Raw genomic sequence first — 24,286 nt, 5'->3', positions numbered from 1 at the left:
CAGAGGCAGCCAGGCGGCGGCAGCGCACACCTTTAATCCCAGCACTCGGGAGGCAGAGCCAGGCGGATCTCTGTGAGTTCGAGGCCAGCCTGGGCTACCAAGTGAGTCCCAGGAAAGGCGCAAAGCTACACAGAGAAACCCTGTCTTGAAAAACCAAAAAAAAAAAAAAAAAGAGGCAGTGGCAGGCAGATCTCTGTGAGTTTGGGGCTACACAGAGAAACCCTGTCTCAAAAGAACAGAGGGAGGGAGAGGAAAAGAGAGAAGTTTTCTGGCTGCACTGAGTTGTGTGCTTTGCTTGAAGGTGAATTATAAGACGAAGAGTAAGCTCTACAAAAGAGAATCACTGTGAGTCACATGTTGAAAAGTTTAAGTCACTCAGAAATGGAATGGATTGGTCGTAGTTTACCATAGGAAGTGGTGACTAAGAGTACTTTCCTTCAGATGTGAGAAATATCGTTTATTCATTGTTTTTTTTCTAGTCTTACTGCCACAGTTCCTGTACTGGAAATCCTTCATGCTATTAACTCTAAAGGAATTGGTTGATAAGACTTGGTTTTGTTGTTGTTGTTTTTGTTTGTTTGCTTGTTTGTTTGTTTGAGATTGGGTCTCACTGTGTTGCTCTGGCTGTCCTGGAACTCACTATGTAAACCAGGCTGATCTTGAATTCAGAGCTTTCCAAGTGCTAGAAATAAAGGCATGTTTTACTAACGCTTCAAGATCAGTCAAACAGAATTCAGAACTTAATTGTATTCTTCCTCCAAAGTGGTAGCTGGAGGCTGGTGAAGTGGCTCAGGTGGGTAGAAGCGCTGCCCAAGCCTGACAGCCTGTATTGAACAGTGGAAGGAGATAACCAACTCCTAAAAGTCACCTCTGACCTCTAGGCACACACCATGGCACAGACACACCTGCATTCAAACACATAAGAATAAAAAGAACTAAAATACATAGTCTTACAACTGGGCTAGAAATGTAAGTCACTGGTAGAGTGCTTTGATAGCATGTGTGGGGACCAGTGACCATCAGGGTTGTTACCTCTATGGCAAGCAAGCTGTCATTTAAAGGAGGCTCAGGCTCATGATGGAGGTTGTGTATGCCAAGTGGAGAGGCTGGAGTGGGCAATTCCCTGTGGAGAACCACAGGAGTTCCTCACTCTCTCCATATGGGAAGTGTCCAGCCTGTCAGAGGGTTCTTGGGGGAAGGAGTGAGGAAGTATTAGATAAAAAATATAGACCTAGACAAAGAGAAAGACAAAGATACAGGATAGCTTGAGGGTGGGGGAGCCTGGGTCAGTACCCAGCCGCCCAGACTTTATTTCATGATGGGCCTTTTAAACATCAGCAAGAGGAAGGACAAAAGCCATCCCTCTTCCAAGGTCAAGGTATAAAGTACCAACAAGTGTAGACCCTTCAAAACACCTGGTACCCTCACCTTTGGCCAAATATCCCATTATGCAGCCCTGCGGGGCTAAGTAAGCCTAGACTTTCTGACCTTGAGTAAGACCTTACGGGGGAGCCTCTGTGGGCTCCCACAGGGGACGTATCCTGCAGGAGAGTTAGGAAAGAAGAGGATGCCCTGTCTGCTTCTTTTGATGACTCGGTGACATTCTGTAAAATACATGTGCAGCTTCTTGGATGCTGTGTTGAAGCAAACGAGAGGCTCATTGAGGCCCACAGAGAGTGAGCCAGAGGAAGGTGCTGGGCACTAGGTAGGGTCTTTGCCTATGTGGAGTATCTCAGCAGAGTGGGGTCCAAATGACTAGGTCCTGTGTGTTTTAGACTTGTTCTCCTGTTGTTGTCCTACTTGTACGGCCAAAGTTCAAGTCCTTGGTTTTTTTGTATGTTTGTCTGTTTTTCTCTCTCTCATTAAACTTGTTTTTTATTGGGTCTCAAAATTCTGTCACAGAATTTTGGTCAAATTGTTGCCATTAAAAAGTACGGATTTGGGGCTGGAGAGATGGCTCCACAGTTAGGAGCATAATCTGCTCTTCCAGAGGACCCAGGTTCAATTCCCAGCATCCACATGGCAGCTCACAACTGTCTGGAACTCCAGCCCCAAGGAATTTAACATCCTCACAACTCCAGTCCCAAGGGAGCAAACACTGTCACACAGACATACATACAAAACACCAGTGAACATAAAATGAAAATAAATAAATCACAAAAAATTTAAAAAAAAGTACCGATTTTGATTGCCAGGTGGTTTGTGGCACACACCTTTAATCTCAGCACTCAGGAGGCAGAGCCAGGCGTGTCTCTGTGAGTTTGAGGCTAGCCTGGTCTACAGAGTGAGATCCAGTATAGACACCAAAACTACACAGAGAAACCCTGTCTTTAAAAAAAAAAAAAAAAGTGCCGATTTTGGCCTTTGGGATTAAAGGCTGTGGTGCACGCCTTTAATCCCAGCACTCGGGAAGCAGAGCCAGCCAGATCTCTGGTCTACAGAGCAAGATCCAGGACAGGCACCAAAGCTACACAGAGAAACCCTGTCTCGAAAAAACCAGAAAGGAAAAAGAAAGAAAGAGCACTGGTTTTGAAAACTATTAACTTAAAAATGCCACACACAAAAAAATGATCCACAAAACATTCACCTTTTCTTCTGGGGGTTTTACAGTGCATTATCATTAACCAGTCTTTTACTGTTGAACTTAAATGTCAGCCCTTGTTTTTTAGCTGACTTAATACAGTGAAGCCTCCATATTGATCTGTCTTCCAAATGGCCTTCTACTGTACTGTGTCCCATCTGTTAACCTATCCCTTTCTTGCATTGGTTTCCTGGAGACCAGAAAATTAAATTTTTTTTATTTATATTGACCTAAGTAGAATATGTCTACATCTTATTTGTGCTGGAGTCAGTAAGGCAGCCAACTCAAGTAGCATCAGTGTTAAGACAGCTAGATCAATGAGAGTCCTGGGAGGTGCTCCTGAGAGTCAGGATGTGAGAAACTGGGTGCTGTACAGAGCAGTGGTGGATGGCAGGATGGCTCTGTGATAAAGCCAGAATGACTTGAGTTTAATACCTCAGAATCACACGATAAGAGAGAATCAACTTCCTATGAAAGCCATCCTCTGACCCCCACCACACACACACAGAGAAATACATAAATGAACATCAGAACCAATGGTTTATCTCAAGTACATGAAAGTTCTAAAACTGTGAGAATTGGCTGTGTGAAAAGTAGGGAAGTGAGAAGAATTTTTAGAAATAAAACAAACAAATATTTTTAGACTAAACTGGAAAACTAGCCAGAAATCGGAGTTTGAGAAATAGGACAGGGCAGACAGCTTAAGGAGCAAATTCATCAGTGATTCTGTGAGCTACAATGGCATGGATAGGAAAGGGCTCTGGATGGTTTGGTGGTTTTTACCCCTAACACTTTGTATTTAAGGTTTAATTTTATTTCTGTGTGTTTGTGTTTATATGTCTGTCCATCATAGTGTGGGGCTGCCCAAGGAGGCCAGAGTCTCAGATCCCTTGGAGTGTATAGGCAATTGTGAGTCACTCATCGTGAATGCTGGTGACCACTCAGGTCATTTGCGAGAGCAGTCTGTGCTTTTCACTACCGAAAAGCACCCCTCTCCACCACCACACCCCTTGATGGTTTTTCTGTGTACTTAAAATAGCTGGTGGTGATGAAATCCAAACATGGTTGCCAGATTGTGCCTGTTTCCTCCCTCCAGCATGTGGTCTGTCATCACCTCAAAAATAATGATTTTGTATTGTCCAGAAAGATGTCTAACACAGTATTGGTAGCATACTCTTGTTATTTCTTGTTACTGCTATTGCCTTTTTTATTTTCATAGTGTTTTGATATTAGCGCCTTGGTATCTCTAAAATGGTGCCCCACTTTTTCCCCTTAGATCTGTGACTTTGGCCTTGCCCGTGTTGCAGATCCGGATCATGATCACACAGGGTTCTTGACAGAGTACGTAGCCACACGTTGGTACAGAGCTCCAGAAATCATGTTGAATTCCAAGGTAAGAAAAAGAAACCAATAGCTATAACCTTGGTCTCCATCCTTCAGTCTGGTGTATCTGGCCAGAGCCAGAGTGCTGCTTGATCCTTCTCAGAATTGAACTTTGGGGCTTAGGGTTTACTGTCTTTAGTCATGGTGACCGTGAAGGTCTGTGTCCTCCCTTGTCTGTAGTACTAAGGCATTGCCTGCGGCAGCTTCCACGCCTGCTTTTATGTGGTTACAGTTTCTAGTAATTCGTGTTTCTGTGAATATGTTCCAGAGCTGTTCTACAAACTTTAAATTACCTAATAATGAAGAATTTCTCTTCAGCAAAATTTACTGGGTGTGGAAAGAATAGGAACCACTTGAAAAATACGGGGTAGATACATTTCAGAATGAAATCCATCCTCCTCTTCACTGATTTTGCTGTGAAGAGTAGTAGATCCAGGTCATCCAAACTCTGCTATCAAGATCTGGGTCTTGGGAGCCAGGCATTGATGGTGCATACCTTTAATCCCAACACTCAGGAGGCAGAGGCAAGGGGATATCTTTGATTTCAAGGTCAATCTGGTCTCCAAAGCAACTTGGAGGACAGCCAGGGCTATACAGAGAAACCCTGTCTCAAAAAATAAAACAAAACAAAAACCCAACAATCTGGACTGTGGTAATATGTGGTGGTGCATACCTTTGATCCTGGCATTCGGAGGCAGGGGCAGGCAGATCTCTGTGATTCTGCATAGCAAATTCTAGGACAGCACAGGCTACAAGAGAAACCTTCTCTCAAAGAACAGGAAAGGAGGGAGGAATGGAGGGGAGGGGGCAAGCAGTCAGGCATAATCCCAGCACTCAGGACAAAGGTATGAGAATTGCCACAAATTTAAGGCCAGCCTGGGCTATTAAGACCTTGTCACAAATAACAAACACACATGACTGGGAAAAAAATGAAGTATGTATGCATTCTTTGTGAGAATTATAAGCCAGCAGGCAAAAGTGAGGGCTGTTCAGGACGTTGAGCTTCTGTTTGGGTTCCTTTTGTTTCTGGTAGGCCTTTTGGTTTTGTTGTTGTGTGTCTGTATGGGTTTGTGCACATGTGTTGTGCCCAAAGATGCCAGAAGAAGACATTGGCTCCCCAGGAGATGGAATTCTAGGCAGTGGTTTAAGGTGCCCAATGGGGCTATGAACCACAGTCTTAGCACAGCATATGACCTACTCTGACCCACGCTATTTGTGAGGAGAGTGGCGCTTTCTAAGGACTTGACTTCTGTGCCATGCATTTAATGTGGATGCACAGAAACAGTGCTAACTTCCGATGTATCAGAGGCAAAGCTGTCTGTGCTGACGACGGGGCAATGCCCGTGTGCAGTTTCTGGGTCATTTCTAGAGCACTGGAGTTAATAGCTGGACTATGAAATCTCCTTTCATCAATCTCTCAAATGTTCTCTCACTCTACATTGACAGTACCATAACTGTCTTTCCTTTGGTGCTTTAGTGCGCTCTATTATTTATTCCCAAGTCAGCTCTTCAATATAGTGGCTGACTCCTTTTTTTCCTCTTGTTATGTTTCTCTTTTCATTTATTACTATATCTAACATTTTCCTTGTAATTCAGCTTGTTTCCCTTATATAGAAGCATCTTGTACTATTGTTAAAATGAAATAAAATAATTACAGAACTTTTAACAAACTTCTTTTAAAAACTTTTATACCTGAGTAATAGAGAAGATGAGAACGTTGGCGCCAACACCGCTGGGGTGGGAGGTGTCAGTGTCCATGTAAGTTTATTTGCAAGTTCACAAAAACGGGTTAAATGACATGAGCGGTGAGTGTTACTACTCCCTCCCTACACTGAATCTTTGGGGAAGGGGGGACTTTTGTTTGTTTGTTTGTTTTTGCTTTTAGAGACAAGGTCTCTCTATGTAGCCCTGGCTGTCCTGGAACTCCATTTGTAGACGGACTGGCCTAGAGCTGCCTGCCTCTGCCTCATTAGTGCTGGGACTAAAGGCGTGCGCCAGTACCTCCAGCAGCATCTCTTAAGAAAGCCTAATTACTGTTTTTCATTCTGTGTCCATGTGTTTCAAAATGGGAGTCTCAAAGGAGAAGCTCAGACTCTCATCTACCACATGGCTGTCATCGAAGATCTCATCGTGTTGTTGTGGACACCACATTCAAATACTCTGTCTTTTCTCCCTTCCTGTTGCAGGGTTATACCAAGTCCATTGATATTTGGTCTGTGGGCTGCATCCTGGCAGAGATGCTCTCCAACAGGCCTATCTTCCCAGGGAAGCATTACCTTGACCAGCTGAATCACATCCTGGGTAAGTTCTTGAGCATGGTTATATCAGACTCACTATACACATGGGGTTTTTTGTTGTTTTTGGTTGTTGTTGTTTGTTTTGTTTAAATTTTCTCTAAATTAAAAATTTTAAAGTTTTTTGTTTGTTTGTTTGTTTTTTGAGACAAGGTTTCTCTGTGTAGTTTTGGTGCCTGTCCTGGAGCTCACTCTGTAGACCAAGCTGGCCTCGAACTCAGAGATCCGCCTGGCTCTGCCTCCTGGGTGCTGGGATTAAAGGTGTGTGCGCTACCACTGCCCGGCTGACTATCTTTATATAAAGCTTGTAGTGCAGGGTGATCGCCGGGCAGTGGGAAGAGACCATTGAGTGCAGAGCCCCTTCTGTGCTTAGCTGATGTCTGTAGTGATTTGTCCTGTCTGGACCACTAACGGCTCATGTTCTGTCCAATAGGTATTCTTGGATCTCCATCACAGGAAGATCTGAATTGTATAATAAATTTAAAAGCCAGAAACTACTTGCTTTCTCTTCCGCACAAAAATAAGGTGCCGTGGAACAGGCTGTTCCCAAATGCTGACTCCAAAGGTAAATCTTACTTTATTGATAAGTTTTTCCTTAAGCTTAGCTTTAGGTTGCTTATTATGTTGACTAAGTTATTAGGTTCCAGCCTGAAAACCCAGCAAATTGTAACTATCAGGTAATTCTTCATTTAAAATGTGCTAGGCTGGAAAGATGGTTCACTGAGTAAGACTGTGGACTGCTCTTGTAAGAACCTGATAAATCGTTTCCATGTCAGTCTCTTCCCAGGTGGTGTTGACATTGTTAGGACTAACTGCTGAAGTTAGTGCGCTCCTTCTCTCTCTCTCTCCCTAATTCTCTCTCACTCACTCACTCTCACTCTCACGCACACACACGCAAACAATCAATTGGTATAACTGAACAGTGTAGAAAAGAGGATCTGAACAGGCCAAGGAGCAGCTCACAGCTCACCAACACTGCTCATCTTTGTATCTTTATGGCTGAAAATGGACTTACACATTTTACCTTAAATTTATGCTTTCAAAATGTAAACCCTTATAAATTCTCGTAATAGGTTTTAAATTGCAGGAGTATTTTTAAAAGGTGAAATTTGCTTCCTAGCATTGTTTTCTTAAACATCATTGCTTATAGAATTGTCTGATAGTCGTATAAGACAAGAGAACAGCCTCAGATGTCATTTCTCAGGCACCATCCACCTTTTTTGACAGTGACTCTAGCTGGCCATCAAGCCCCAGAATCTGTTTATCCTCCCAGCCTTTAGTGCATTCTGGGGGAGGAAATCAGGTCCTCACGATGTCCAGGCAAACACTCTACCTACTGTGCTATTTCCTCAGCCCAGGAACATGTATGGACCCAACCAAAGGTTCAAAAATAGTTGTTTATAATTTGCTTTGGTTATAGGAGAAACTCTTTTCATCTCTGATACAGTGCAGTAGGTTATCATAGATAATGAATAATGAGAGTCTCAAAATAACTTTGGGTGACATGTTTATGACAGGGTCTTTTTGTATAGCCCAGTAATCCTCTTCCCTCAACTCAGTTTCTGGGGTTACATTCATAGGCCTTCCAGCCTAGTTCTAAAATAGCTTTTAGCATTTTGCTGTAGGTATAACAAAAGTATACATGGGGAATCATATTGTGATTTAATTGTTGAATTTTAAAAACTAGAACTTAACCCATATGACACATTACCTTTTTTTTTAACATTTTTTTTATTATTTTTTACATGTAGAGGTCAGATAACATGCAAGAATTGGTACTCTCCTTCCATGTGGGTTCCAGGATCAAACTTAGGTGGTCAGGCTTGGCTAGATGAGCCGTTACCTGCTAAACCTTCTTGCTAGACTCAACACATTACATTTAGATTGCCTTGTATATTTCGTCTAGTGAGCATGTTAACTTGTTTTCAGAGCTGCTCCCTTAGAGAAGTTCATCATAAGAAAATTTTGTGATTTAAGATATAAGTCATCCTGTTCACAGGACCATCAACCTTTGTTCCCTTACTTTTTCTCTAAGTAATTGGTTTCTATCAGATTACTTGAATCTTTTGGCTTGTTTTCCTTAACTTAAAGTCATACAAGAATCGATGCCATTAAAACCGAGGAAATTGGCTAGGTGATGGTGGCTCACACCTTTTAATCTCAGCACTCAGGAGGCAGAGGCAGGCAGATCTGTGTGAGGTCGACACCAGCCGGGGCTACACAGAGAAACCTGTCTCCAAAAATAAAACAACAATTAAAAAAAACAGGGAATGAAACAACCGTGGTGTAGTATGCAGCTATAATACCAGAACTTGGAAGGATGAAGCAGGAGGATCAAGTTTAAGACCAATTTGAGCTACATAACAAGTGTGAGGAGGCCCTGGGAAGATGCAGGAGGTTACTCTAGAAGTTCAGCTGTTGGGTGACTCTGAGCATGGAGGGTGGAGAGATGGCTGGAGGCTGCAGCTGGAGCACAGGCTGGTGCAGCCCAGACACGAACCTGAACTACTTAGTGTCGCTAGGCCTCTGTGTTCTCAGTTATAATAGGAAGGTAATAGTATTTATATCATAGGGTTATATGAAAATTCACAACTCTGGATTCTAAAATCCCAAGACTGAAACTCTTTCATTTATGTATTTTGAAGATCTTTACATATCAGCAGCTTTATAAACGTGTGCATAGTGTTCTCTTGTGGCGATTACCTGTAAGCATCCTTATCCAGCCTCATAATGGACATTGAAGCTCACATGAGTTACATTTATTGTTATTAACTGTTGAACAAGCCACTCCAAAACTTGGGGCTTGGAATAACAACTGGGTATTTGTTCATTTGCTGGCTCAGCTAGGCAGGGGGAAGGTTCCTGGCTCCCCTCCAGTGGAGTGGTCCAGGGCAGCCTCGCCCGCCATACCTTGCTTTTGGTGCTCTTTCTTGTACTTGTTTCTCCTCACTGTGGTACTAGACGAGGCTTCTGGTGGCAAGAACATTGCAGAGGAAGGCATCAGAAGCTGCAAGATCTTTTTAGAGATGAGGTCTAACCATGGTCTGTCATGCTTAGTGGGTCAAATCAAAGTATACTGTCAGCTAGTGCAGGAGATAGGAAGTGCAATCCTCTCTTTGATAGAAGCAACTGCAAAGAGCTGTGTTACGTTTCATCCCTGAGAAGTTCTGTACCGTCCTGGCTGCACAGCCCTGGACATAAAATCAACAATAAGAACCTCACTGTAGGAAGCTAATAGCCCTGATTTGTTCGAAAATGACATAAGACAATGAAAGAATGATATCAGAGAACTCAAGATTTCAATTTTCAAGTTGAAATAGTAGAGGTTTCAAGGATAAATAATGATAACTTGTAGCACGAATTGTGATTGGTCTTAATAATAAAAGCCCAGAGTCAGATGTCAGGGTGAAGGCTGAAAGATCAGAGAAGCAGAGAAGCAGAGCAGCAGCCACCAGAAACTACTTACCTCTAGGAATCCTTAAATGAAAGGGGCAAGCTCCTGTCTCCACCCCGCTTTACACTTCCTCTCTCTGCCTAGCCATATCACTTTCTGTTTCCTCCTCCCAAGTACTGGGATCAAAGGCATGAGATCCCAAGTGCTGAGATTAAAAGTGTGTCACCACTGCCTGGCCTCTGGTGTAGCTAGCTCCACACTGATCTCCAGGCAAGCTTTATTTGTTAGGGCACAAACAAAGTATCACCACATTAACTCAGTAGAAAAAGGAACTATTGAGTATGAGGGAAAGTACTCATCTTTACAATATATGAACACTGAACAGTCAGTAATTACTCTCCTTTCCCTACCCTTTAAAAAAAAAAAAGCTTATCAAAATAGCAGGCATCGAGAGTTTAACTTACTTGGTCAAGGCTGTGGGACATAGAGCAAATCATACATGGGTTGAGTTTCTGTGGAAGGAAGTTGGGCAGTTTTGTCTTGGATCTTGTGTTCTAACAATTCTAGGTACTCACCTTTTGGGTCTGCCAACATTGAGGCTGGGTGTAGTATTTAATTCGTTTAAGAATTAAATTGAATGTTGGGGTGGGGGCACTCCTTTAATCCTAGCACTCAGGAGGCAGAGGCAGGCAGATCTCTCACCATCCAGGGCTACACAGAGAACCCTGGGTGGGGTGAGGGTGGGTAAATTGAGCATTTTTTTTTACATGGTTGTTGAAAGTTTTAATGCTGAATCTTTTGAGCCAGTAATGCTGCAGGTTTCTTCTTCAAAGGAATCTTAGTTTAGAGTCTTCTCCAAGGTGACTTCAGTGAGGGGGAAGAAATGAGTATTGCAGTAGATGATACTAGGGAGTTGAATCTTTACTTGGAATACGTTGGTTTAAATTATTGCTCATACGTGAAAATGAATTCCTAAAGAATCCGTGATCAAATGTAGTTTTAAATGGTGCTGTGAAGCTGGAGAGGTGGCTCAGCAGTTAGAGCACTAGCTGCTCCTACAGAGTATCCAGGGTCAGTTCCCAGCACCCACGTTGCAGCTCACAACCATCCACAACTCCAGGGCCAGGGTATCCAATGCCTCTTCTGACCTCTGAGTACACCAGGCACACATGTGGTGCATATACATGCATACAGGCAAAATATTCATACACATAAAATAACAAATCTTAAAAGAATTTTTTAATTCATACTGTTGAGAACAATTTTAGGATATTCCTGTTTTTCTGAATTCTATATTTACTCTCTTCCTAAGCTTTAAACACAAACCAAGAAGGACTGGATGTAGATGACTCCGTGGTTAAGAGCACTGGTCGCTCTTCCCTAGAACCCAGGTTTGATTCCCAGCACCCACATAGAATTGTTACTCCAGTTCAGGGGATCTGACACCTTCTGGCTTCCGTGGGCACCAAGCATGCACTTGGTACTCAGATATACTTGCAGGCAAAACATCCATGCACATAAATGGGTCAATATTTTTTTAAAAGATAAAGCAAATATGAAAAAAGTAAATTTGGTCACATAAAGTTTAAAAGAATTTAAAGCCAGCAGTATGGCTTTTCTGTCAAGCCTGACAACCTGAGTTTGATCCTCTGGACCTACATAGTAGAAGGAAAGAAAGAACTCATGGACATTGTCATCTTGACCTCCACATATACCTTGGCATCCTTGCATATGAGCTTGCACACACACTCAGACAAAAATTTTAGGTAATGTTCAAGGTTTAAAACATAACATTAAACTGATCAGATGTGGAGAATATGTCTAAAGTGAACAGCATTTAAAGCATTCCAATATTAACTGTAATATGGAAGGGAACACACCATAATGGTTACTTTTAGAAAGAACCCTATCTCACAAACAATAAACAAAAATCCAGTGTAGTTCACATCAAATATTTGGGAGTCTTTTGGACTCCGATATTGCATATGTGAGTCATGATTAGAATCCTAAACTAACATGGTGTTAGTGCCACAGAGTTGTATTTATTCTGGAACTTGATCACCTCAGTCTAAAGACTGCTTTGAATGTTGCTTAACCCATGGGCTTTGAAAAATACTTTTAAAAATGGAGAATGGTCCATATGTACAACAAATAAGTGCCTAGCAGTATATAGACTGAAAAATCTGGGTTGGTTTTCCAGTTAGGAGAGTATTGATGACTATGTAAGGGTAATTGAAGGGCTGGAGAGATGGCTCAGCAGGTTAGAGCACTTAGTGCTCCTGCAGAGAACCTGGGTTCAGTTCCCAGCGTCCTCATGGTGGCTCACAACCACCTGTTACACTAGTTCCACAAAATCTCACACCCTCCTCTGACCTCAGCAGGTGCTAAGCCCACTCTTGGTACACAAACATAAGTGCAGCAAACACACATAATAAAATTCATAATGTTTTTTTCCTTTAAAAAATAAGCTGGGTGATGGTGGCGCATGCCTTTAATCCCAGCACTTGGAAGGCGGAGTCAGGTGGATCTCTGTGAGTTCGAGGCCAATCTGGTCTACAGAGCAAGATCCAGGACAGGCACCAAAACTACACAGAGAAACCCTGTCTTAAAAAATTAAAATAATAATAATAATAATAATAATAATAATAATAATTGAGGTCTGGTGAAATGTCTCACTAACTAACGTACTTGATTAAAGTAAAGGACCTTAGTTCAGATTCCTACAGCCATGTAAAACCAGGCACAGTAGCCCAGGAAAACTGTAATCCCCACTTTCCTGTGATGAAATTTGGAGATAACAGGATTCTCTCCAGAAACTGGTTGGTCAGTTAACCTGGTACATACGGAGAAAGGGAGAGCTAACTTTGACACTAGGGTTGTATACCTGTGGAGACATTCCCTGTAGATGTGTATACCTATACTGCACCAAGACTGGGAGGGGCACGATTGAAACAAGGTGGGAGTGAGAAGTTTGGGATGGAAAGTGGCAGCAGAAATGACTGGACCGCTGGGGGGCGTGACTTGGGACACAAGCTCAGTGGGCAGGGTTGACTGAGTAGGGAGAGGTCCAGGGATATCACTTCCGGGACAGTCAGCAGGAAGGGCCTCTACAGTTCAATCTGCAAGGTGAGTAGGCTTTTAAACCAGCAGGACTCTGTGGTTTGATGAGGTAGAAAATCTGGATTTTTTGTGCTATAGCTAACTATTCTGAATAGTGTGTTCCTTAGACCCCAGAGGCTCCCTCACCCCAGGACTCTGAGGGTATCCATGAAGTTAGAACTACAGTCAATACAGAACTATCAGAGTATTATTGCAGGATCCTTTGCATCACCATGTACTTCCATGGGACTGAGGCACTGATAACTATGACTACCATCACTAAGACGGCACTAGTGCCATCCCTGGGCTCCTCTGTTACCATAACTTCACACTGAAAATGTTGTCAGGTGCAAGGAAGGATACCTTTGACAAAATAGCAAAAGTTCTCACTAAATTAAATCCTAAACTCAGTACAAGCTTTGTGCTATTCTGTGTGACAAAATAAGATATCTACATAAAGCATTTCTGCTACATTTGGAATGCATCAACTTTCTTGAAGAAGAGTACTCATGTACTTACTGGAGCTATGATCTGAATCAGCTGCTTTTAAAAATAGATTCGAGATCACAATGGAAAAATGTACAGAGACAACCAGCCAAACTAGTGGAACTGCATGAACTGTGGACCAATAGCTGAGGGGCCCCCATGCAGTGGGATCGGGACCTGTCCCTGGTGCATAAGCTGACTTTTTGGAGCCTAGTGCCTATGGGGGGATGTTTTGCACAGCCTTGGTGCAGGGAGGATGGACCTGGACCTGCCTCAACTGAATGTACCAGGCTCTGCTGACTCCCCATAGGAGACCTTGCCTTGGAGGAGGTGGGGTTGTGGGGGAAGGCTGAGGAGTGGGAGGAGGGAGTTGAGGGGAATCTGGTGGTGTGTAAAATGAATAGAAAATCTCTTAATAATAAAAAAGGGGGGAATAGATCTCTGGTGGTGGTTTTGAGGCACTCTTGCTGTCTTTGAACTTGACACTTGTGCATCAGCTCTCAAAGTAGCATATCTTCAGTAAGTTGTAATGGTTATTAAAGGGGATCTAAGGTCAGATGGTGTGAAGAACACTGTTACTGTGACAGTTTTTAGAATTAGATTGTTTTCTCTGGCCCTGTTCAGAAACTCAAGTTGAAATTTCAGTATTGATCCAAGATGAGGATTTAACTAAATGGCTAAGATAGAGAGCTAGCTAGTTGGCCTTCCCAGGATGTGTCTAGGACAAGGATAGGAAAGGCAAAAGAATGGGAATCGGCTGGCTATGTATGTATAAAGTACTAGAAAATGTGGAATTGTGAGAAGGTATTGGTGATTCTAGTCAGATATGATCTCAGCTTCCAAGGGGCATCCAGTCTTTTGTGGGAAATAAACTGTGGAAGAAAGCAGACACACGGGCAGCCATGATTGACACCATCTGAGTAGTGACCACAGGTCTCTGGTGTGGGGAGAGGCGCTCTCTGAGTGTGGTGTCAGCACTTGCCAGCCCCTTCCCACTTCTCTTGTCCTCTGATAGCTGTGAATAATGCAGAAACCATGCTTATGGTGAAGGGGTCTGAGATTTAGTTATTTTTAAAATAGGGAAGGTATCATCTTTTGAAAACTTTACTTGGTGGTTTAAGGACCTAAACTTTAACTGGAAGAAACTAATGGATGTGTCTTAGAAATGCTTTAGAAAATTATCTGTTTGCCTTAAAAGAGCTTCCTTTCAGAAAGCCAACAAGTTTGAACTGACTGGAAGTATCCCACAGGCTTACAAATAATACTGTTAGAATTTGGGTATAATCTCTCAGACTTTCTAGACAATTAGTATCTTAACTAGACAGACGACCTTGTTATAGCAGAGGTTTTTGGCTTTGCTGTAGTGGGTAGCCATTCCAGCTTGGATCTGATTTCTCCATATCCTTTTAACTATGTGGAGTGGCCAAAATAATTTCTCCAATATCTGGCGCCCAACGTGGGGCACGAACCCATGACCCTGAGATTAAGAGTCTCATGCTCTACCGACTGAGAGGAAATGGCGGAGATGGCGGAAATCGGAGCTAGCACTCCCCTGCCTCTTTCGCTGGTCTGGGGCTAAGCTAGGGAATTGAGATCGGACTAGCTGCTCCCTTTTTCGGGAATGGAACCGTGTAGGTGTTCTCTGGTTATATGGAACTTTGCAGGCGGGTTTAGGTACCCGCCAGCTAGGGAGGAGAGGGTGGGAGCCGCCCAGGCCTTTGGAGTTTGCCCCACATGAGCGCCAGATATTGGGGAAATTATTTTGGCCACTCCACATAGTTAAAAGGATATTTATTTAATGGCGTAACTCACAAATTAAGTAATGGGTAGGTCGCAGGGTCTGGGGAAGGTGTTACACAGTCCAGCAGTGTTCTCCGGAGCTCTGCACAGTCCACCTTCACCGTTCAGCGTCCCGCACTGAGCGAGCGCACAGAGAGAGCGCTGGCCCATCCAGCTCTCGGTCCCCAGGTGCCTCCCCTCGCCGCCTCGCCTCGTAGGCGTGACAGTTGCCAGAGTCTCAATGGGGGTTGGAACTTCCAGATCCAAGTTAGAATGGCTACCCACTACACTTTGCTCTGTTGGTTCTTTTTTTTTTTTTTTTGGTGGGGGGGGTAGTTTGTGTATCTAGCCCAGACCAATTTTTCACTCACAGTCCTCTTGAGTCTGAGTTTGTAGGCGAGTGCCATCACATCCAACCACATTACTTTCAGTTGCTTCAAGGAAAACCTTAGGGAAGAATTGTGGGGCTCTTAGAAGTGAGGAGCAGGAAGTAAGGTGGGTCTTTCCCTGATACAGACAACAGGGATCAACACATATCTCATACATCTTGGGGTTGCCTGAGTTCCTGACCATGCATGCTGTTCTGGGAGGGTGGGGGGGACCTGTATGCGCCAATTTGCAGACAGGTGAGGGTGGTGTTGCTACCTGTAAGTAACTGAGAAATGAACAATAGAGGCTTTAGCCGGGCGGTGGTGGCACACGTCTTTAATCCCAGCACTTGGGAGGCAGAGGCAGGAGGATCTCTGTGAGTTCAAGGCCAGCCTGGGCTACAGAGTGAGTTCCAGGAAAGGCACCAAAACTACACAGAGAAAACCTGTCTCAGGGAAAAAAAAAAAAAAAGACTAGAGTCTTTATTAACTTTGCACATAGTTGGGGTTTTGCCATGTTTTAGTGTCGCATTCTCTAAAAAGCCGTGTGTGTGTGCATATATGTACACATATGCACATATTTTTGTGTGCATTTGTATGGAGGTTGGCATCAGGTGTCTCTAGTTGCTTTCTACCTTATTTGGGTTTATGGGTGTAGTATATGAATGTCTGTACACATGGCTGTGTGGGTGCCTTTCCTTATTTATATGCTTGTGGAAGCCAAGGGTCTTTGTTGCATCTTTCTGAATCGCTTTTCACTTCTCTGGACCTGTAGCTCACCCAGTTCAGCTAGAATGACTGACCAGCAAGCCTCTGGGGTCTTTTTAACTCTGTCTCCTTGCACTAGTAATCCCACTGTTGAGCCTAGCTTTTTCATGTGGATGCTGGAGATCCAAACTCATGTGTTGGGTTGTAGAGCAAGTACTTTACTGAGCCATACCCCCAGCTCTATACTTTTGATACCTACACAGCTGAGTAATATAGGAAATGTCAGAGTTGAGTAAGCCATCCTGGGTTTGAACCCTAGTCTTCACTTTGCTCCTTTGGCTAGCCATTCTTTTCGGTGCATTGGCATCTGTGATTGCCATGTGCTCAGCACTTATGTTCACATGATTGCAAGAGATTTACAGTAAGGCTGGAGAGATGCCTAAGTAGTTAAGAACATCAGCTGCTCTTCATAGAGGACCCAGGTTCAACTTCCTGTACCCACATGGCAGCTCACAACCACCTGTAACTCCAGCCCCAGGGGGATCCAACTTCCTATTCTGACCTCTGTGTACGTGGCACTCACATGGTGCACAGCATGCATGTAAAACACTCACACATATAGTTTTTAAAGAGATTTAACAGTGATGTCCACTTAAGAGTCAGCTCAATAGAAGATGGAAAACGTTTGCTAATGAGTTCTGCTTCTCACCACTGCAAAATCCTTTCTCTTTGTAGCTCTGGACTTACTGGATAAAATGTTGACATTTAACCCTCACAAGAGGATTGAAGTTGAACAGGCTCTGGCCCACCCTTACCTGGAGCAGTATTATGACCCAAGTGATGAGGTAAGAGCCTGTGCTCCTGGCTGCTGCATCAGAGATGTTCAGTAGTCAGCAGAAGCTCTTGCCATGCCCTTGTCAAGATTTTCCTGAGGAACATAATGGCATACCCTCCTCCTCTCCTTGAGAACGAGCACTGTCAATCACACCACGTACAAAGAAGGACAGCTACACCACTGATGAGCATGGAAGGAGGGAGGTGGGACCAAGGCTAAGGTTGTTACTTTTCTGTTGCTGTGATAAAACACCATGACCAAGGCAGCTTATAAACGAAAGAGTTTCATTTGGGGCTCGTAGTTCCAGAGGTTTTGAGCCTGTGGCCATGATGGCGGCAGGCAGACATGGCATTGGAGCAGGAGGTGAGAGTTCACATCTTGAGACACACCACAGTGCAGAGGGAGGCACCTCAGAATGGTGTAAGTCTTCTGAAACCTCAACGCCCTTTCCTATGACACACCTCCAACAAGGGCCACACCTCGTGATCCTTCCCAAGCCAGTCTACCAACTGGGGACCAAGTATTCAAACATGAGCCAGTCCTACCACAGCTAGAAATTGGAATGGCCCATGGCAGAAAGAGATAAGTGAAGTACGTACTGGTTCTGGGGGCGAGGGTGAAGAGATAGGCAACATTACGTTGGGACACCAGTGGTTCACACTGTGACCTCATGACTTAACCACTGTGCGTTCCCTAGAGACAGGACAAAGTGCTTGTGGTAAGAGTTGATGCATCCAGAGGTGGATGTGGTAGCTTCTGAAAGCAGGCTTGCATGTGCTCCATGCCATGTTTTCTCCAGAGCAGGCCCAGTGCCTTGCTTCTCTGGATCCTCTTGCAGGCTCCATTTTAAGCTTTATTCCCTCAAGGATTAAAAAAAAAGATGCAGAGTGAATTAAAATTTTAGGTTTCTCTACTTGGAGACTTCTGTGCATAGAAAATGAAGCCTGTTCATAAAGTAGGAAGAAGCAAGTAGAATGTTCCAATTAAGATTGGGGGGGGGGCATTCCTGAAAGAATGTGGAAATCAAGATGTCTTAGGGTTTTATTGCTATGAAGAAACGCCATGACCACAACAACTCTTACAAAGGAAAACATTAAATTGGCGTGGCTTACCATCTCAGAGGTTTAGTCCATTATCTTCATGGTGGGACATGGCATACAGACATGGCGCTGGAGAAGGAGATGAGAGTTGAGTGCATCTGAGTCCCGTTGTAAATCAGTAGATCACTGCCTTGGCTGTGACAGTTTGTGACTAGTAAATACTCTGTTTTGTTTTAAAGCCCATTGCTGAAGCACCATTCAAGTTTGACATGGAATTGGATGACTTACCTAAGGAGAAGCTCAAAGAACTCATTTTTGAAGAGACTGCTAGATTCCAGCCAGGATACAGATCTTAAATTGGTCAGGTATCTAGAACTTTAACTATACAGTTAACCCCCTAGCAAGGGAGAGATGGTACAAGTTAAAAACATCTTTAGGAGGAGAAAGGAATTCAGTGTCCCCCTGATTGTTTCATGGTGTGAAATGAAATTAGACTTTATCTTTCACAGATGATGAGGACATGAAATAAATAGAGTGGCAGCTCTTAGACACTGTGACAGTGATGTGTTGTGGGGGTGGGGGTAGACGTGAGAAAATAACTTGTGGGAAAGAACAGCTTTGAGGCATTTACTCCCAAAAACCTTATTTTACTTTATATGGCATTTTAAATGTTCAGAAATTCTTTTGTGTAACTTTTGTGGCCTTGGGACTGTGTGGTTGGTTGATTGGTTGGTTGGCTGGTTGGTTGGTTGGTTAGTTGTTTGGTTGGTTGGTTGGTTGGTTGGGGTGTTATGGATTGAATCCAAGGCCTCGTGCATGCTAAGCAAGTGCTATATCACTGAGCTACACTCCTAAGACTTGAGAAGAGGAAATTAATGGGAGAGGGAACTGGGGTAAGAAGATAATGGGTGAATATGCTCAAAATACATTATACATGTATGAAAATGTCAGTGAAACCCATTATTATGTATATATAATTAATATATACTAATAAAAACATTTAAAAAATAAAGATTTGAAAAGATAGAATTTTATTCACTAAACACTATAACTGAAACACAGATACGGAAGCCATTCAGGACAAACCCTGATAGGAGATTTACACCTAGGAATTAAGCAAGCCAGGAAGTGAGTGTGTGAGGGGAGGATCGTGGAGACTGTACAGAAGACAGCCAGGAAAAGGAGGAGAGAAAAGGAGTTCAAGACAGCCCCAAAAGGAAATAGATTTCATGGTGTAGCTTCATATTTTGAAGTATTCCGTTGGGGGCTGGGGTGGGGGTGCGGACATAGGGATTGTCATGCTGGCGAGGAAGCAGGGCTGCTGGGCCCCTGCATTCCCAAGACGAGGGGACATTAGAGCTCAAGGTTTGTGAAAGTTGACTTCAGGATCATGTTCCTCCCGCCCCCTCCGTCTGTGCCCCAGGGGTGAATGGGACTTGGCAACGCTGTTCATCTTGCAGTTCCTGTCCTTCCTGTGCCGACCGATGTTGTGCAGGTTCATGGCACATCAGCACCTGACCCTCTTGAACAAAGCACAGCCACAGATGAAGTAATCCACAGTGTTAGAGTTCTCCATGTCTCTCCCCTGATGAGACAGCGCCAAAAGAAATAGTCCAAGTACTTGTGCTAGAGAATCTCCTGATGGACCTGCTCCACACATGGAGGAGGGTGGGCAAGAGAGGCTGAGAAAGGCTTTCTCAAGAAGGTACAGTCTAGACTGACCCTCAGAAGAATTCATATATGCCTCAGCTGAGCTTCATGAACTTAGGTACAAGAACCTAGAGAACATGGTGAAAGAAGAGAAAATAGAATCGTGTTAGAATATAAACAAACAGTGAGGGTAAAGCATTCTTGACAGGGCTAAGTGGTTGCTAGGGAAAAGATTTTTACAGACGGAGCATGGAAGGGGCTGGCAATAGCCTTTGGCAAGCAGTCATGTCCGTGGACGCTGCACACAGACAGCCAAGATGGTACTGAGGTGCTGTTGACAGGAAGCCAGTAACATTATTACAGCAGTTTAGTGCAGAGACCCAGTTATTCCGTGTGTGTGCTTAAAGCTTGGTATTTTCCCAGTGCTCTTTTAATGACAATGTTCAGCTATTCTGAAGAATTAAAAAACTTGAAGTAGATACTCATATCCCACCCCCAGATGCCGTTAACATTTGACTGCACTTCTCCCACCAATCCACCTCTTCCCGTCTACCTACTAACCCATCTCACTTATTTCATGCTTTCAAGGAGAAATTGCCATCTAGACTAACTTACCATTTATTCCTTTAAAATAAAAATGAGAAGCTAGAGGAACGGCTCAGCAGTTAAGGGCACTGGCTGCTCCTCAGAGGACCTGGGTTTGATTCCCAACGCCCACATGGTGGTCACAGCCACCTGTACCTCCAGCTCCAGGGGTTTCCCCTCCCTCTCCCAGCGTTCATGGAAACTGCATACACATACAGAACATCCATACACATAAAATAAACAATCTTTTTTTAAATAAGTGAAAAGGAATCCGGAAGGCAGCACTGAGGTGTCTGCTGACTGACAGGTCCTCTCAGGCTCCTTTTGCATGTGGTCACACTCCTCAGTCTGTAGATCTGAGAACTTGTTGTTCCTGAGCTCAACCTATGGAGCTCAGACAAGCTCCAAGCTTAGGGTAGGGAGGGAAGTCACACCCTCAAAAAAACACCTGCTACCTGGGGCCATCTTTCAGGTGTCCTGAAAGGTCAGGGTGTTTGATTGCATTTTGCTTATGGACACTTCCAATGATAATCTAAAGGGATGTGGTCAGCACCTCATCTTCATCCAGACCCATCTCCTGAGTCCCTCCTGTGAATGTAGAGGTAGGCCTTTCTTCCTCATCTGCCTGTTGATGAGCTTCCTCAGGCAGATGGATTACTAAGAGCATTAGCTTCAGCTCCCTTTGGTTTCCTGGAAGATAGAAATATTTTAGGGCCTCATTAACCTGTCAGCCTATGACCTTGTACTAGTTGGCTTATGGCACTCATCCTTCCCACCCTGACTTTTTTTGGTGGGGGACAGGGTTTCTGTATAGTTCTGGCTGTCCTGGAAGTCACTCTGTCGACCAGACTGGCATCAAACTCAGATCCACCTGCTCTAGCCTCCACCCTGATTCTTGAGCGGCAGGTGAAAGCCGTATCCCTGAAGGTGCTTTGTGGTCTATTAGAGCAACACCACTAGATCTTTGTGCTGGCAGCATATCAAATCAGTTAAGTTTCCAACGTTTCCTAGCATTAGAAGCACACTTGGTCACTGTATCAACCCAGCGAGACTTCCTTATCAGAGCCAGACATACCACGAGATTTACGTGGCCGCGCTTCCGATTCTCAGAGACCGTACAGAATGAAGGAGCACTAAAGAGCGGGCCTGTTGTGTGCAGTGAGTGCTGTGGCAGCCCGAGTGTGCTCCATGTGTGCCCCCAGTAGTGTGAACATCAGTGAGCCCTCCAGGGACTCCTAACACTCAGGGCTTTGGTGGCTCAGACTTGCTGGACTGCAGTCTGGTGAGAGTAGATTTGGTGTGGAGTGCAATCTCTCCCAAGGAAAAACATACCTCGGAAGAGCGAAGAGAGATGTGACTTGTGTCCTTCTGTAGTGATACTGCAGGTGGCCGGCCATGTGCAGGCTGCTGGAGGGACGGGAGAGGGTGTTTGGCTGGATACAGACAAATGGAGTCTTCTAGATAGATGGCGGGCCCCTTGACCCGGGTGGTTCATTACACCATCCAGCACTGGGAGCCAGCAACAGCTTCTTACCTTTCAGAGTCCCAGTCTGCTGCCCTCACTACCCATCAGGCTTTAGTTTGTTCTCATGAAGAGAAAACTCGGGCATTAACAACACATTCCCATTGCCAGTGCAGGTGACTGCCCTGCCTGGTCATCCTAAGATAGGAAGGTCTTTTCAGTAGAGATGAACTATTTTGAAAAGACCCTTTAAACTCTAGTTTTGGCTTTTGGAGTGGTGGGTACTACATTATTAATGAAGGGTATTTGGGGAAGCCAACAAGGCTGTGAATGTAAATGTGGACATGTATCTTCCCTTAGTCACCAGATGTCTGAGGGTTTCTATTGCTGTGAAGGGACACCATGATTGACAACTCTGATAAAAGAAAACATTAATTGGGGCTGCCTTACGGTTCAGAAGTTCAGTCCATTATCATCATGGTGGGAAGCACGGCAGTGTGCAGGCGGACATGGTGCTGGAGAGGGAGGAGAGTTCTTCATCCAGATGGGCAGGCAGCCGCAGAGAGAGAGGGAACCACTGGGCCTGGCTGAGCTTCAGAAACCTCAGAGCCCGCCCTCAGTCACACCCTTCCTCCTGCAAGGCCACACCTCCAACAACGCCACTTCCATGTGGAGGGGCATTTTCACTCAACCACACCGTACCAACTCAGCTCTTAAAGGTTGTCTGAGAAAGATGGTTGTGAAGTGAGGGCCGAGCCCCGGCCGTGAGGACGTGCGTGTGTGCGTGCGTCCGTGTGCGTGCCTGTGCGCGCGTCCGTGTGCGCGTGTGTGTGCGTGTGTGTGCGCGCGCGAGCACAGTGACCTTTACGGGTCTTGACTCCCGTTACATCTAACCTGCCGTTCATGCTGTTGCTGCCTCTGGTGACGTGCTTGATCCTGACTCCCCAGTTTTGTCTTTTTTACAGGACAAGGGCTCAGAGGACTGGACGTGCTCGGATGTCGGTGTTCCTCCCAGTTCTTGACCCCTGGTCCTGTCTCCGGCCCGTCTCAGCTTACCCACTCTGACCCTTTGAGCCGCTCGGAGGGGCACTTTCTGGTAGTAGTGGCTTTTATACTTTCTCAGAACCCCTTCATGCAGAGATGTCTTCTGGCACCAGGCTGCGGCGGTGTGCGCCTTCGGTGCGCGGCTGCGTACTGTTGCTTAGTCACTAACCACTTTCTGGTTTGAAAGATGCAGTGGTTCCTCCCTCTCCTGAATCCCTTCTACTTGTCATCCTGCTGAACCATGCAGCCTCACCAGAGCGAGCGTCTGGCTCCAGTTGCTGGCATCTCGCTTCACAGTAAGGAATGCTGTTACGTAAGGCACTTGAAGTCAGTGACAGCCCAGAGTTTGCACTTCTTCTGTTGACTTGGAACGGTCTACCCAGAGCAGGAGCTTGTGGACATCCCTGGGTGGTGTTGCAGGCTGCAGGGGAGGTGCTTTGTCACGGGAGTCCTTTGGGGGCATTTTTCTGTGTATCATGTTAGTCCCATATTTAAGGTGTGTGCTATTTGCCCAGCTTCTAAAAAATTTGATCATTATTCTAGAAAGGAAGCATTGGACCAGCAATGTTACTTTGCGGGTTTCCTATAGTTACTTCTATTGTAATGGAGGTGTAGCACTTGCCAAAATGTTACATGCTGTCCTTAGCCAGAGATTTAAAGGAACAGCTGTGCTTGTCATTTGCTGCAAGATGTACAAGCACTAAGCTGTAGAAGTTCTGATGAAGTAGAGCAAGCTGACCTAGATGTCAGGGCGGAGCTCCGTATATACTTGGAGCTGTTTCACACAGAAAGCTGTATTGTAACCACATTCACTGCCTGGGATTTAGCTAAGAGGAACACTGCGTCTCTAAATAAGAAAGTGTATAGTTCTTCTCCTACAGCATGTCAGCATCTCAAGCTCGCTTTTCAGCGGTATAATGACTTGTAATAAAGCCTTCATGAGCTCTCATCATGAAGCTCTGTTCTGTTGCCAAGTATTGAGGTGTTTCTGGTTCTGCTGAGTTAATGTCATAAAAGGCTAGCAGTAACCGTGTTCAAGCGCTCTCCTATTTCCTGATCTCTGTACTTTGTTCCCGCGCTGTGTGCTGTGGAGTTGATGGTGTTATCCCAGTGCAGTGCCTCCTGAGCCCCTCACTGCTCTCCGATGAGAAGTTTGCCTTGTTCAATACTTACTGTGCCCTTGCATGACTGTTAAGGCTTTCTGTGCAGAGATCACTGTCTAAGTTTCATCCTTTGATTGAGCAAAACCTCTTGTGACTTCTGAGTTTTTATTCCACAAAGAGACTGCTACCCAGAAGATAATTTAGGAAAGATAATTCTAGTGTTAACTTTTCATTTCTCAGCTGTCTTTTTTTTTTTTCCTTGTTTTTTTTGACAGCAATGGAGAATGGGTTCTATAAAGACTGCCTGCTAGTATGAACAGCAATGCATTTGTAACTCATGGAAATAAATGTACATCTTTATCTTTACACCGACGATACGATTCAGTGTTGATTTCCTCTGGATCGATGTGTCTTAAGTGGACAGTCAATTTATAATTTGTGCTTCAAACAAAAAATGTTCATGGGCCTCACTCCA

The 24,286-nt window shown here is 44.4% G+C and overlaps 1 protein-coding gene across 2 annotated transcripts in view; it reads left to right on the top strand.

Moving 5' to 3' along the window:
- The window catches only part of Mapk1 (mitogen-activated protein kinase 1), a 61,723-nt gene extending 37,537 nt beyond the window's left edge, over positions 1–24,186 (top strand). Inside the window, exons 4-9 of one of the 2 annotated variants that reach the window (XM_028856713.2) lie at positions 3,858–3,974; positions 6,151–6,265; positions 6,692–6,823; positions 16,828–16,937; positions 18,207–18,327; positions 22,630–24,186. In XM_028856713.2, the coding sequence (XP_028712546.1) occupies positions 3,858–3,974; positions 6,151–6,265; positions 6,692–6,823; positions 16,828–16,937; positions 18,207–18,323 (591 nt within the window). In that variant the 3' untranslated portion in view covers positions 18,324–18,327; positions 22,630–24,186. Of the gene's footprint in view, positions 1–3,857; positions 3,975–6,150; positions 6,266–6,691; positions 6,824–16,827; positions 16,938–18,206; positions 18,333–22,629 lie in introns of both variants that reach the window. The other variant, XM_028856712.2, reaches the window with a different exon arrangement.
- Positions 24,187–24,286: the final 100 nt, after the last annotated feature.

Source organism: Peromyscus leucopus, chromosome 12 (genome assembly GCF_004664715.2).
Source record: "Peromyscus leucopus breed LL Stock chromosome 12, UCI_PerLeu_2.1, whole genome shotgun sequence".
NCBI classification, from domain to species: Eukaryota; Metazoa; Chordata; class Mammalia; order Rodentia; family Cricetidae; genus Peromyscus; species Peromyscus leucopus.
This window is presented reverse-complemented; position numbering and strand designations above follow the sequence as displayed.